The following is a 15,293-nucleotide window of genomic DNA, read 5'->3' on the forward strand; positions in this document are numbered from 1 at the left end:
ACCACCCATAATGCCAGTCCCAGGGGATCTGACACCTCATCTCCACCAGTGCCAGGCATGCAGGCAAAACACTCAAAACATAAAATACATTAAAAGCAACAACAAAAAGGTGGTCAGAGCAATGAAATCTAGCTATGTGGCTCAGGGTTTGGCGGTTTATTCGCATGGAAGAGAAACAGCAGCAGTGGTGTATAATTCCTCTTGTCAGAATATCAGTTCAAATCTGTGACACAGGAGCTAGAGAAATGGCTCAGTGGTTAAAGCTGCTCACTGTACAGCCACAAGAATAACAGGCAGCACACATAAACCAAACGAGCGTCCTGCAACCACTTGTAAGCCAGCTCCAAGGGCGGCTGGACAGGACCACTGGCACTTGCTTCTTCTAGCCTAGCCTGGGAAACAAAAGCCTCCAGTTCAGAAACACTCCTTGCCTGGCGGGAATAGGCAGCGATGGAGGACACCCTGTGCCTGCTGCCTCGGTACATGCATACATGGACAGATGGGTGACAGTGAAACGATGAGTCCTTAGGAATGTACATGAGGCTGGTGGACACGCCCATGCATCCAGAGACCATACATGCAGAGAATGTAGCTAATGACCCATTGCAATGTGCTGAGGCTAGATCATGTGGGAAATACGAAAGACAATGGTGTCCAGATCCCCAAATTACTAAGAGTTGCATGTACTGATTTTGCATTCATTTTCCTTCCCATAGGAAGGGTAATATTAGGTGCTAGGGAGATAGACTGAAATGTAAACCTGTGTGCTTGCCACAAAAAGGAGTCTCTGCATTCAGAGCTGCCGCACCCACATGCAAGGGAGGCATGGTGGCATACATTAACTCCAGTACTCTGGCTCTCCAGCCGGCCAGTCTAATCAAAGTGGCAAGTCCCAGGGTCGGTGGGACACTGCCTCAAAAATAAGGTGGAGAATGAGAAAAGACAGACACTGACTGTTGGTCTCCACACAGGCAAGCGCACAAACAGCATAACCCTCTTGGTGCAGAACCTTGTGACAGATGGTAAAAATATCAAATAACAGTGTTTTCTGGGTAAAGTACAGGGCTGCTTTGCTGGGGCAGGTCTGTTCTCTTACAGTGGAATCATCAGTCACCAAAATATTTTTCTTGCCCCATCTCATCCTCCCCACCACCATCTCACTCATCTCAATTTTAGAGGGCTTAAAGTCGAGGCTCAGACTCCTGTTTTATTAGCTGCTTGAATCTTAGGCTTCTATCCCTGCACTCAAATTCACTGAATCACATTGAGAGTTGAAGCCATCTTGTAAAGGATCCTGAGAGGTCTAGAGAGCTGGCTCAGGTTAAGAGCATGAGCTACCCAAGAGCTCTTACAGAGGACATGAGTTCATTCCCTGCTCCCACATTGGGCAGCTCACAACCACCTGGAACTTAAACTTTAAACTCCAGGAGGACCAGAGGCCTCTGGCCTCCAGGGCACACAGCACTTGCATTGAGTCCCAGTACTTGGGAGACAATCTTTTAAAAGACTCATTGGGAAACTTCTTCGCCTCTTAGGTGAGGGAGCAACATTGATCTTGTTTGACCCTGGCCTTAACACATAAGACATGAGTGTTCCTGGAGATAGCCTGCATCTGACTGCTGTGCTGGCCAGACGCCTGAGCTGTTGAGCTTCTCTTAGTCACTTTGTAAATGAGGCCTGTACCCAGCCAGCTTCAGCAGGTTCGGGTGAGGGATTGAAATCTCACTTTAGCATCTCTCCCAATATCAAATGAGTCATTCACACACAACTGCCCTCCCCACATGGGGTCGTTTTTACATTTGGACCCTGGACTTGGGGTATGTTATTTGGGAAGTGGGTCTAAAAATCATTATGCATACATCATTATGATTACAGAACAGAGGACAATTTAAAGGAGGTATGTTGGCCTTCAGTACCAGCCTTAGAGGCTTCGACAAGTAGAACCTGGTCATCACCTAGTCACTCACCTACTGACTCACCCTGTCTCCATTAAGAGAATGTTGTCTTAGTTCATCTTAAAAAGTGTGGTAACCACACAGAATATGACAAAATAATGTGCGATTACTTTATGTGAAACCTACAACAGGAACTGTGCACTTCAGTGATCTTCACAGCTGCATGACTTCACCAGGGTCATCTTTGTTTATTTCCAGAGGGGTCTGAGGGGAAGAGAAGCATTATGTCAGGAGGCGCCGGCATTGCTAGGGTATAGGGCTCTGTGGAAGAGGTGCTTGACAACTGTGGGAGCTGACAGTTCAGAGATGTCTGCCACCAGAACCCACTCGGGGCTGGTTTGCAGAAGTGGGCTGGTCTAGGAAATAACGTTGAAGGCTAAACATTTTAAACATCCTGTCAGCATTACAGAGGTTGGCTTTGGCCCTTTACCTACTTCTTAAATAAGTAAGTGGCTCAGATTGTAGCTGCCTAGCGTCCAGGAGGACCCAGGCAGCCTCGGGTCCATTCCCAGCTCGCTTGCGTCCAGCTTAGGCTATGGGAGACAACTGGTCCTTAAAAGTCTCATTCACTAAAAAATAAGTACATGAAAGAAACCTAGAAAGCTCCCAGTTCTAAGTAGAGTAGCTAGCAGCAGAAGCAGGTAAGTTACAGGAGCATTTTCTCACATTCTGAAAGGAATCTGTTTCTAAGGTGAGTAGGGTTCGATTTTCATGCTTCCTGTGGTAAAGCCAGGGATTCTCCCACAGTAAAGAAGTCAAAGTACACTTACCCCTCCTGGGGGATATTTATATCCCTTCCACATCGTTCCTGCAATGAGAACCATCCATAAGACAACGATCATGGTGGGCCCTCTTGGCTGCTGGGGGCGGGGCGGGTTACTGGAAGGCCTGGCTCTACTTGAAGTGTCCTGGGAATCTCTGGCTTCATTCCAGACCGGAAAGTGGGTGGCCAAGCATGGCAGTTCCTGACTGGTGAGCTCTGTGGTTTAATCTAAACTAAAATGGCTATTTCGGGAGGCAAAGCCCAGACAGCAATTGTGACATCAGGTCCTGTGACACCAGGGCCTCAAGAGTGAGAGCAGCAGTGGGTTAGCCAGGATGCTAGGTATGTTTGGATGAAAGAAATTTCAAAAGGGAGCTCCTCTCAGCCAGGCACAGTGGCGCAAGCCTGTAATCACAACACTCAGGGAAGCAGAGGCAAGTGGCAAGTGGCTCTTTGTGAGTTAGAGGCCAGCCCGGTCTACAAAGCCCAGGACAACCAAGGCTACACAGAGAAACCCTGTCTTGGGGGGAAAAAAAAAGGTGATACTGTCACACCTTAATAAGCCATTATATGATTGGTGTGTATTGGCTTAAACAAATCAAAGGCTTTGAATAACAAATCAAAACCACCCAGATTTATTGGAGGAATTAACCAACCAGGTGGACAACAACTTTAGGTTACTCTTAAGCTACCCAAAGAAGAAAAGTCTTGCATTTTGTGAAATGACAATCCAGCCCTCTTCATGTGGCCTCAGCCTCCTGAAAGACAGGACGGGCTGCTTCTGGTGTTCCCTCACAGCTAGGGAATAATTTCTGTGGCTTAGAGTCACATTCTGTGGCAATGGCTGAGCTGAACACATGTCACTTCATCACACCCACATCAAACCCCCGCTTTGCACCAGCGGGGCTCACGGGGAACCAAAGGCCAGCTGTCATTTCCTGCCCTTACTATACCTGAGGCTGGGGTTGCCCCTGCCTTCTTGGGTAGTTTCCCCCAAATCCTTTTGCTTTTGACTCAGCATATCGAGACTACCAAGAGTAAATTCTCTAACAATGGCACTGCTCTTAAAATAAACTCACCAACCCAGGTGAGTTGGTGCACGCCTGTGATCCCGACACTCTGGAAGGCAGAGGCAGGCAGATCGCTGTGAGTTGAAGGCCAACCTGGTCTACAGAGTGAGTCCAGGACAGCCAGGGCTACACAAAGAACCCCTGTCTCAAAAAAAAAAAAAAAAAAAAAGAATCTGGGTGAAACGGGTGGAGTGCTGGAAGCCCAGGTGTGAAACTGCTGACAGGGTGTCCTCTCTAACACTGAGAGCAGTGCCCTCAGAGGCCTGGCTGCCTGGCTTTCCAGCAGCGTTGAGGGGGTGGCACAGTGGTACAGGTACCTGAGGCCACTGAGACCAGTAAGTGTTCATTGAGAGGTTCTCATTTCACTTAGTTCAGTTTTTAGTTTACTAACTTTGAAGCTTTGCATTAAACACCTTACATGGATTCCCAAAATGTGATATTCACAAAAATAGTAAGAGACCAAGATAACTCCCATTGTGCCAGTGAAGAAACCACCATTCAGAAGATTTAAAACTCTCAAGTTCACTCAGCAAATTGCAAAGTTAGGGCTTGATCTCGGGTTTATTTTAACTCGAGCCTCGCAGTCCTCCCGAACAGGCATTATGAGTGCTCATTTTGAAATGATCTACTCGAAGAAGTTACCGACAACCTCACTGATTATGCCAATTAAAAGCATCTGAGTCCATTTATTAATGGCCAGACCAAGAGTGGGCTTGTGCCTCCAAAATGTCTCTTAGTGCCCAAGCTCAGGTGTACAGCATGGCTTTTGTTTGTTTTGTTTTGTTGAGGTAGGATTCCTCTGTGTAGTCTTGGCTGTCCTGCACTTGCTTTGTAGTCCAGGCTGGCCTCGGGCTCACAGAGATCCGCCTGCTCTGCCCCCCAAGTGCTGGGATCACAGGTGTGTGCCCTCACACCCAGCATGTACAGCGTTTTAAAAGACAAACGCCACAATTACACCATCTGTGAGGGTTTTGGGGTGGCCTAGTAACATCTGTTTTCTTGCAAAACTCAGCAGTGTTTTCCAGATACTACATGACAGTCATCTTTGATTTACACTTCCCCTTAGTTATTTTAGCTTTATGTTTTAGCTTGCACAGGCAAAACAGTTATTGCCAAGGAAGATATGGCTGTTGGGGGGTAGAGGGGCGGGCAGAAGGCTGAGAGGTGTCTCAGCAGGTACAAAATAAGGTTGTGGCAAGATGGCATGGCCTTGCTCATTCATGAGCCATGTAGCGTGGCACATGACTGTAAAGCCAACACCCAGCAGGCAGGGGCAAGTGGATCTCTGTGGTGGAGTTTGAGTTACCTAGCCTGATTTACCTAGTGGGCTCCAGGGGCTAGAAAGTGAGGGCTTGTCCCAGAAAAAGAAAAAGATAGGGAGCCGGAAAGATGGCTCAGAGGTTAAGAGCACTCTTCAAAGGTCCTGAGTTCAATTCCCAGCAACCACATGGTGACCCATTACCATCTATAATGAGATCTGGTGCCTTCTTCTGGTGTGCAGGCACACATGCAGGCAGAATGCTGGATAAATAATCTTTAGGAAAAAAGAGATACAGAAAAGGCTCCATTTAGAAAGAGAAAGGAGATGAGGGAGGAAAACCAGAGAAAGTAAAGAGGAGGGGGGTAATACAATCAGTTTATTATATACATGGATACACAGATCCTTTAATATAATTGTTTTATACATGAATGATAAACTATGCTAATACAGTGTTTGTGAAAGCGGAATAATGAATGGGTCTTGCCCAGGAGGAACCCTGTGACGCATGGCTGGTGGCGGGCAGCTGACCCTCAGCCTGCCATCCCCGGCAGTAAGCCCCCAGTCCTCTCCCCTAAAATGCCTGAATCCCAGAAGGGTAAAACTGGCCCCCTGAGACTGAGGACGGGGGACCCAGCCCCACAGACCTCATCACTCACAACAGCAGCTCCTCCTCCACAGCTTGGCTCCTTCGTCGTAGCTTGTTCTCCCGAACAGGCCACCTCTCTTTCCACTTCAGAGTTGGAGGCTGAGTCAGAAAGAAAATTAGAGTTAGACATGACTCCACCCATTGACGCCAAGGACAGTCAGTGTTTCTGTGATTGGGAGAGCCTGCTCAAAACACACACACACACACACACACACACACACACACACACACAGCCCACTGTCTCTCACAGAAACTCCTCATGTACTTGGTTTGATACTCTGAAGTTAGGCACTGTGTCCAGAAGAGCTGTAAAATGCTATAAAAAAAAAAAAAAAACCACCACAAAACTCAAAATAAAACCAAATCAAAACAAAACCTAAAAATGTCATAAAGCCTGGATACAAATGACATTATCTATCCAAGCAGAGGGAGGAGATATTAAGCCCTCCTAAGAAGGACGCCCCAATGGGATGAGAATATACCAGCCTCGTTTCTGTCACATCCTGACTTCCAGTCAGTGGTTAAAAAACAAACAACAAAAACCTCTCCTGTTTCAACAGAAATCCAAGATGGGAGCATGAGGCAGAGCCAGACCCAGCAAGGCCGGGAGGCTGGTGCTTACCATGGCCTCTGGAAATGTTCCCATGTAGGCCGAAAGCCCAACAAAAAGCATCCAGCCCAGCACAATCATTACCAAAAGAAAAATAATTTCTGAGCCACAATCACACAGTGAGAGACTGTTCGCCAAGATCTTGGCAAGGGAGCGAACTCATGAAACCTTCAGTTGATAGACGGGTCGTGTGTTAGTTCCATTCCTTGGTTCCAAAGGATCTAAGACTCTCTACTGAGGAAGCTGGAGTCTGGGAAGGCATTGTGACATCATTGGTTGTGAGGCTCGGATTCAGCCTGCCATAGATACCCCCCCCCCCCGTAAGCTCTTTGTGTGTGTTACTGTACAGCACTACCACAAGGTGGTACGTTGTTACAGCCCATTTCACCAGTGAGAGAATGAAGGCCCAGAATGCCCACGCAGCTTACGCCAGCCGCGCCAGGGCACTCTACCAATGTGAGATCAGATTTGGAGAGGTGTGTCACGATGATCACTGCCAATAAGCAAACAGGGTCTTACGCAGTCTAGGCTGGCGTCAGGCTTGCTACATAGCCAACATTGTCCTTGGACCCTAATCCACTTTTTCCATCTACCTCTATTTTCATCCCAAGACCTCTCTTCCTATCTGGAAGATGGGGATCCTCTGGAAGAAGAGCAAAGCTTCCTCAAAGCACTTAGTACTCAAATTCTTCAGTGCCCATGCTCAGTTCTTCACTGGTCCTCTTTTCTAGGCTATCAAAAGCCACAGGCTTTTCTGGTCTTTTCAAAGAAAGAAAGGAAAGAACGAAAGAATGAAGAAAGAAAGAAAGAAAGAAAAAAAGAAAGAAAGAAAGAAAGGAAAGAGAGAGAGAAAGAAAGAAGCCTCCAATTAATACAATGGTTTGCTTCCCAACTGTCCTGGGACCAATTTCCTTTCATGATCAAACTTCCTAAATAAGTGGTCTACATGCAAGTCCCTCCTTTCTTTTTTTCTTTTAGTTTTTCTTTTGGTTTTTCAAGACAGGGTTTCTCTGTGTAGCCCTGGCTGTCCTGGACTCACTCTGTAGACCAGGCTGGCCTCGAAGTTACAGAGATCTGCCTGCGTCTGCCTCCCTGAGTGCTGGGATCACAGGCATGTGATGCCATGTCCGGCTAAGTTCCCCCTTTTCAATGTACACGTTTTCCCATGTGTTTGATTATGATCTAGCTCCTACCTTGGAACTAAATGTTCGATCAGACACCACCAAAGATCTCTCTTTGAGTCTGTGTGAAACAGCACCCGCTTTGTCACCTCTGACCTCCACATACTGCTTAGTGCTGGACATCCGCTCTCTACTCATACTCATGTTCTTCCCATATGTGTGCAACTCCAAACATCCATGCAGAAGGCTGCGGAGGGTCCTGCCTGACTGAGAAACTTGCTTTCTCCCTGTAGCCATACAAACGGGTCATTAAAATGAATCTTGCAGAACCATATGTGGTGTCATGTAATCCTAGCACAAGGGGGGTTAAGGCAGGAGGATTGCTGTGAGTTCACGACAGCTTTATAACAAAACTTGCACTTTTTCTTCTTCCTTCCTTCCTTCCTTCCTTCCTTCCTTCCTTCCTTCCTTCCTTCCTTCCTTCCTTCTTTCTTTCTTTCTTTCTTTCTTTCTTTCTTTCTTTCTTTCTTTCTTCTTTTTCTTTTACTCTGTGTAGCCCTGGCTGCCTTGAATGAGCTCTGGGATTAAAAGAGATACATCACCATGTCTAGCAGCTGCTGCTTCTTCTCTTCTTCCTCCACTTCTTTCTCCTCCTCTTTTTCTTTTCTTTTTCGAGACAAGTATTCTCTGTGTAACAGCCCAGGCTGTCCTAGAATTTGTTTTGTAGACCTCACTGGCCTCAAACTCACAGATATCTGCCTCCTGAGTGCTGGGATTAAAGGCCTGCACCACCACACCCAGCTTCTCTCTCTCTCTCTTTTAATGAGAAGTCTTACTGAGGTATAATTTACACATGATAAAATTTACTCATTTTTGGTGTGGGGAAAAATGCTTCTGAGATTTGAAAAATACACCCTCAGTCTTGTACTACCATCAAAATGGATCCATTTCTGACCACCTCCAAGGATCATGTACACCCCATCTCAGCCACTGGGTTCCAGAGAGCATTTTGTGCACTTTTGCACTTTCTTTTATAATTTTTTTATTTTATTCTATCCCATATGCATGGCGTGTTCTGCCTGCATGTATGTCTGTACACAGCTTGAGTCCTGGAGACTAGAAGAGGTCATCCGGATCCCCATAACTGGAGTTACGACAGCTGTGACCACCATGCTGGTGCTAGGAACTAAACTATCATGTCTTCCACATTTCTCCAGAGTGTTTTTGTTTTCTTTTTCTTTATTTGATCCTATATATGTGGGTGTTTTGCCTGTGTGCATTGTCTCTGCACCTCACACATGTGGTCCTGTGGAGGCCAGATAAGGGCATCAGATCTGTGGAACTAGAGTTTCAGATAGGCATGACACCATGTTGTAAAAGGAACTCTTATCCTCCTGATTTAATTGTTGTCTCTGAGGCCTACCGCCTCCTCCTGCTAACCTAGGCTTGGGAAGCTTCCAGCCTCCATACAATCTAACCTAGGCCTAGAATGTTTTCAGCCTCTGAGACTTACTGCTGAATAAGCTCACCCTTTCCTGTTCTGAGTTCAGGCTGGCTGGTTCAACTCAGCTGTTCTGGCTCAAACTCCATCTCCAAGCTGATGGAATTAATCTGGCTTCTCTCAGTTTCTTACTGAATCGCTCTGCTTAACCTCAAACTAACTCTAGCAATCGGTTCTAATCTTCTGGCTCCTCGTCCTTTGCTCACTCTGTCTTCACCTGTGTCTAGCTTTCTCTCTCTCTCTCTCTCTCTCTCTCTCTCTCTCTCTGCAACCTGTCTCTGAAAAACTCTGCTGGTAAAAGTGCCTCTTCCCTCTCTCCCTCTGTGTTGCTCTTCTAAGGCCTCTTTCTCCTGTTGTTTCTGATGAGAGTTGGGCCTATCCTATCTTAACTCATTCTGTCAAATCTTTCTCTGATTCATCACTTTATCGGCCTCTCAATTAGACATCACTTTCAAACATGGGTTCTTTCCTGTACAAACTAACTTTACCTTCATTGTTTGGGATTAAACGTATGTGGTACGGGCATGTCTGTACCCAGACAGAGTAGCCATGTTGCTGGATTACAATCCCTCTACACCATGTGGGCGATGGAGATCCACCTTGTTGCTGAAGCAGAATCTCTCATTAAGTTCCTGGAACTTGCTGATTTGTCTACATCGGCTGGTCAAAAAACTCCAAGGGCCCACCTGTTTCCTCCTTCCCATCTCTGGCATTACAAGCTCAGGTTGCCAAGCCTGGCTATTTTAAGTGGGTTCTAGAGATTGAACTCAGGTCCTTAATGCTCAAGTGGTCAACTGACTGGGCTCCTCAGCGTCCACCATCAGCACTTTCACTGTTATAACACAGGCCCGAGCCCCCAAACAGGGGCTCATTGTGTATCTGTGGCTGTGTCGGACCTCACAGAGATTCACCCGGCTCTGAGTGTAGGGACTAAAGTCATGTGCCAGGATCAGCCTGGTGTACAAGGACAACCAAGGCTACCCAGAGAAACCCTGTCCCAAAAAACCAAAACATAAAAATGAAATAAATGAAGGCCTGTGCCACTACAGCTGTGGGACAGATCTTAAAAGTGGAGCTATGGGATCAAAAGTGCGTCAGATTTCTGGGGCTGGAGAGACGGCTCAGGAGAGGACCAGGGTCTGATTCATAGCAAGTGTTCACACGTGCCCGTGACTCCAGTTCCAGGAGACTGGATGCCCTCTGCCTTCCGAGGCACTGGCACGCACGTGGTGCGTTTACATAAGCTCACAGGCGTATACACGTGCATAAAAACAAATAAACCTGATTCGTTTTTTCTTCTTTTTAATTTAAAAAAGTATTTATGTATTTTTTTTCTCAACATCGAAAGCTTTTTAATAACAGTAAAATCCGGGGTTAGTTTTTGTAGTCTTGGTTGACTCTTCGGCCTCTGGCATGCTGGAACTTCCGGCGCTTGGAGAGGACCTAAGGTTTGGTGCGGCTGTGTGGGGTCCCTGGGGCCTTGCCAAAATGCCGGTACACCTCTCGGCCCTTCCGAGGACCAGAGAGGAGCACGGTGCCTCAGCCCTAGGGAGACTCCAGGGCCAGCTGGTCAAAGGTGAGGCTCTCACCCCCAGCCCTGAGGGCGACTTCTGCTGGCTGCTCACTCGCAGTGCACACACCTTCAGCGTGGGCGCTTCTAGAATCCTCACAGCATCTGCGACCGTCCCCACAACCACAGCTGTTCCGTTCTCTCGGCCAGGAAGCTTCATCCTTCGGACCATGCGTGACAGGGACGGAGGTGGCCCGTTAGTGCGGCTCATAAATAACCTCTTCAGCACAACCTGATTGAAGGTGGAGTTGGTTCGTCGGGCCAGAAACCTGTACAGCTTGACCAGCAGCCGAAGGTGTATGTCCTGGCTTTTGGGCTCCTTGCGCTGAACCTTCAGGTCCTTGTTGTGGCGAATGTCAACACCCATGATGGTGCCTCCTGCTCGGCCAGGTCCAGACAGACAGACCCGCGCCGGATTTATATACACATGCTATACACCCACAGGCCAGCAGAGGGCGCCAGATCTCATTATAGATGCTTGTGAGCCGCCATGTGGTTACTGGGAATTGAACTCAGGACCTTTGGAAGGGCAGGCAGTGCTCTTAACCTCTGAGCCATCTCTCCAGACTTTTTGTTTTGTTTTGCTTTTTGAGACAGATTTTTCTCTGTGTAGCCCTGGCTGTCCTGGACTTGCTTTGTAGACCAGGTTGGCCTTGAACTCACAGCAATCTGCCTGTGTCTGCCTCCCCTAGTGCCGGGATTACAGGCGTGGGCCACTGCACCTGGCTGAATAATTTTTTTTTCTCTTTTAATTTTATCTGTATCTGTATGAGTGTTTTGTCTGCATGTCTGTCTGCACACCACTTTCATGCCTGGTGCCCATGGAGGCCAGAAAGCAGCCCTGGATCCCCTGAAACTGGAGTTAAGAGTGGTGAGCCATCGTGCAGGTGCTGGGAATTGAGCCCAGGTCCTTTGGAAGAGCCAGTGCTCTGAACCACTGAGCCATCTCTCCAGCCCCAAATAAATCCCCCCAAAAAGTTCAGTCCTGTTACATGACTCTTTTCTTTATATACGCAGCCTGATACATACATGTATGTATGTGTGTGTGTGTGTGTGTATGTATGTATGTATATATCAAGTTGCTTGTCATATAGCTAAGCTCACTACCGACAGAATTTGCCCTGAGGCTCAGAGCTGGGTCAATTCATTCTTCTGTTGGACAAAAGCCATCAGAATACTAAGATCAGACAAGGTCACAATATTTCGAGTCACCCCAACAGCTGCTGTCTGAGGAGGCTAGAAGAGGGCGTCCAGATGCCCTGGAGCTGGAGTTACCAAGTAGTATTGAGCTGCTATGTGGGTACTGGGCATTGAACCTTGTTTCTCTGCAAGAACAGCTACTGCTCTTAACAGCTAAGCCATCTCTCCACCCCATTTTAAAATTATTTATCTGTGCGCCTGTACCCTGGGAGCCCAGAGATGCCCTCTACCCCTGGAGCCAGTTACGACTGGCATAGCTACTGAGCCGTCCTCCCAGCTCGCACTATGAAAGGAACTAAGGTGGGTTTTGCTAGCTGTGAAGCTGGAGGAGCCTCAGATCAGGGGCTCGTCTCAGGTGCAGCAGGGGTCTTGACTGCTGCTGGACAAAGGCTTTCCGGAGACATTAGAATGAAAACGATACAAAAGCACAAGGCACACTTGTTATGCGGGGTAAGGAGGATGGGCTGTCAGACTGGTGTTCAAATGTGGTCGTGTACTCAGCCCTCAGATTCCTTCTCGGGTGATAGGATGAGGTGGTTTGTGAGCTGTAACGTGCAGGCGTGGGCCAAAAGCGTGAAAGCCAAGCATAGGTCACATACGGTTGACACGCTTTGTTCCCGAGCCTAGCTTCCTAGCCATTGTAATAATCTTGTCGGTGAGGCTTCTCGGAAAAGGGAGTCTAATTTCTGTGTAGTAGGTTTGGGGTGAGCCGTGCCAAAGTCGCTATTTTTTATTTATTTTTACTTTCTGTGTATGGGTGTTTGCCTGCAAGTACGTAAGGGCGCCACGTGTGTGCCCCGGAGGCCAGAAGAGGGCGTGAGAACCTCTTCAGCCGGAGTTGAGCCGGTTGTCGGGCGGGTGCTGAGATTCGACCTCGTGTCCTCTGGAGGAGCAGGGGCTGCCAACTGCGCAACTCTCTAGGCCCGGGTCGAAAGTCTTGACCACGAAAAGTTAACAAGAGCCTGATAAATGAGGGAACTTTTTCCTTGTGGACGTCTTGGCCTTTTGGTCTTATCAGCTTCACTAGCTTTACTAGACTCCCCCTGTCTACTCCGAAATTAATTCACGGTTTTTGTAGACAGGGAGGGTTCCTCTGTGTAGCCCTGGGCTGTACTGAAACTCTCTCTGTGGGTCCGCCTGCCTCGGCTAGGATTAAAGGCGTGCGCCACCACCTCTCGGCGAAACTCTGATTCTTGAACATGCAAGTTCAGCTACAATCTTTGGCTCTGACGATCCGTCCCTCACCCCCTTCTGTACTGAACTCAAGTGTTCCCAGGAGAGCGGCCGTGCCTTTCCGCCTCGCGGGGCGCCGCGGTCAGGGCGCTGGGGACTGCGGTCAACCCTGGCTTTGGGCGGAGCGCTGGCGCAGAGCCCGCCCCCGTGGGCGGGGCTGGGAGCGGGGAGGCGGGGACAGGGAGCAGCGGGGCGGGGCTGGGGTAGCGGGGGCGGGGCAGCGGGGCGGGGCTGGGAGCAGCGGGGCGGGGCTTGGGGCAGCGGGGCGGGGCGCCGCCTCAGCGTGCATCCTACCCCGGGTCTGCCCGCTGGAAGGGGCGGGACCGTCCTCTGCCGAGGTTTGGGCCTGCGCGGCCTCCGTCCCCAGCGGGTTCCGGAGAGGGCGCGGCCACCGCCGCGGAGTACACTGCTCTGCCGACCATGGAGTTCGACTGTGAGGGCGTGAGGCGGCTGCTGGGCAAGGTGCGGGCGGCTGCTGGGCAGGGTGCGGGCGGGACCCGGCGCTCCGGCCACCGCGCGTTGTCCGTCTGTGGCCCACTCCCCCGCCATATCCTTTTTTCCAAAATTGTGCTGCCTTGGCCGTCTGCTTTCGCTGTTGCCCCCTGCCGCGGCCTCCGGCGCTGGGGTCACAGGCTGGCGGCACACCTCCCCCGCTTTGAACGAGTCACTCCTGCAGATGACTCTTCCTGCTTTGGGCAATCCGGGCCATCAGCGTGGAAGCGATCCTCCGCCGCGCTTGCTGCGGAGCGCGAGTATCCCCCTCATTTAGCAGTGAGGCCGCTAACTACTGAGCCTACAGGGGTGGAGGGTTTCCTCCGTCCCCCAGGCTCACCCGCCCCCACCCCCCGCCCGGATGCTCAGCATTCCTGACTCTCGGCCGTCGGGCCGGGCTCCTCCAGAAGTCACCTTGTTAAGTGATCCTGGCTGCTCCGATTTCGCTGGAGGAGCCATCATCTGTGCCGATTTCCTTGAGCGTTGGGGTGTCCCTCTCTGTTTGGGACACTTTACACCTGAAAAAGTTTCAAGAACTCCCAAGATTGAAATCGTGTATGTAGTTGATTCAAATAGTTTTTACAGTTACAGGCGTAGGTTGATTGAGTTTGGTTGTAAACATTCTCATTTAAAAAGAAAAAGCCACACGTCTTTAATCCCGACACTCAGGAGGCAGAAGCAGGAAGCTCTCTAGAGTTCGAGGCCAGCCTAGTAGTCTGCATAGTGAATTTCTGGACATCCAGGGCTACATAATGAGACCCTGTCTCAAAATACTAAAAGAAAGAAAGAAAGTACTATTACTACCCTGCCTGTCTCCCTTTCAGGGGGTGTGAGCATTCCCTGGTGGAGGAATGTTTATATCGGAATTATTTATAAAACCCAAGCGTTCTTTGACAGGGATATTCTTTAGTTTATATATTTTTAAAAAATGTTATTATAGTCTAGTCCCTGATGGATCACCTTAAAACAAATATTTAATGTGAATGTTATTAAATTTTAGATGTTGCCAAAATGTAGCCAAAGCATTTGTGTGTGTGTGTGGGTGTTATCAGGGATTGAACATAGGCCTTACCGGCATGAGGCAGGCACTGTACCACTTTATCCTTAGGTGTAACATTCCATTTTTAAAGGTTTATTTTTATTTATGCGTGTGTGTGTGTGTGTGCATGTGTGCATGTGTATACTGTGTGTCATGTGTGGGTGCCCGTGAAGGCCAAAAGAGGTGTTAGAGTCCCTAGAAGTGAAGTTACAGGAGGTTTTGAGCCATCTAGTATGGGTACTAGGAAGTGAATCGGTCCTCTGGAAGAGTGTCAGGTGCTCTTAATTACAGAGCCTTCACCAACCTGTGGACCTTTTCTTTTCACTTAATTTTCTATTCATTAACTTACTTATTTTTACTTTTTGACAGTGTCATTATGTTCCTAGGTTGCCTGGACCTCTTTATCTAGATCAGGCAGGTCTGAAATGCACCAAGAGTCTCCTGCCTCTGCCTCTCAAGTGCTTGGGATCAAAGGCTTGTTGTGCTACCCTGAAACTGTTTTCCAGTGTAGCTGTATGCACAGCGGGGTGGCTAGGTGGTGGGGGTGATTTCCCCACACCCTCTCCAGCACTCACGTTGTCTCACTTTTGCTGTAGTTAATGATAATGCTGTGATTTCTCCAACCCTTTGTTGTTGTTGTTCATTTTCAAGATTATTTTGTCTGTTCTAAAGCCCATGAATTTTCTTGTTTGTGGTTTGGCGGTGAGGAAGGTGTGTTGCAGACAGAAACCAACCAGGCCTCCTGGATACCCTAAGCAACCAGGCCTCCTGGATATCCTAACCAGCCAGGCCTCCTGGATACCCTAACCAGCCAGGCCTCCTGGATACCCTA

The 15,293-nt window shown here is 48.7% G+C and overlaps 2 protein-coding genes and 1 pseudogene across 5 annotated transcripts in view; 1 reads left to right on the forward strand and 2 right to left on the reverse strand.

Moving 5' to 3' along the window:
• Positions 1 to 5,701: 5,701 nt before the first annotated feature.
• On the reverse strand, positions 5,702 to 6,435 carry Misfa (mitochondrial sheath formation associated). Its single transcript, XM_055597646.1, has 2 exons — positions 6,318 to 6,435; positions 5,702 to 5,794 (listed from the first exon to the last, which is right to left on the reverse strand). The coding sequence occupies exons 1-2, from the start codon at positions 6,384 to 6,386 to the stop codon at positions 5,702 to 5,704; spliced, it is 162 nt and encodes a 53-aa protein (XP_055453621.1). The 5' UTR covers positions 6,387 to 6,435.
• Positions 6,436 to 10,301: 3,866 nt separating this feature from the next.
• LOC129669436 (60S ribosomal protein L18-like) lies at positions 10,302 to 10,864 on the reverse strand (annotated as a pseudogene).
• Positions 10,865 to 13,330: 2,466 nt separating this feature from the next.
• The window catches only part of Uevld (UEV and lactate/malate dehyrogenase domains), a 29,601-nt gene continuing 27,638 nt past the window's right edge, over positions 13,331 to 15,293 (forward strand). For all 4 annotated transcript variants that reach the window (XM_055597648.1, XM_055597653.1, XM_055597650.1 and 1 more), the window contains exon 1: positions 13,331 to 13,392. In XM_055597648.1, the coding sequence (XP_055453623.1) occupies positions 13,351 to 13,392 (42 nt within the window). In that variant the 5' untranslated portion in view covers positions 13,331 to 13,350. The remainder of the gene's footprint in view (positions 13,393 to 15,293) is intronic.

This window comes from Psammomys obesus, unplaced genomic scaffold (assembly GCF_907164565.1).
Source record: "Psammomys obesus unplaced genomic scaffold, mPsaObe1.curated_primary_1811, whole genome shotgun sequence".
In the NCBI taxonomy this organism is placed as follows: Eukaryota; Metazoa; Chordata; class Mammalia; order Rodentia; family Muridae; genus Psammomys; species Psammomys obesus.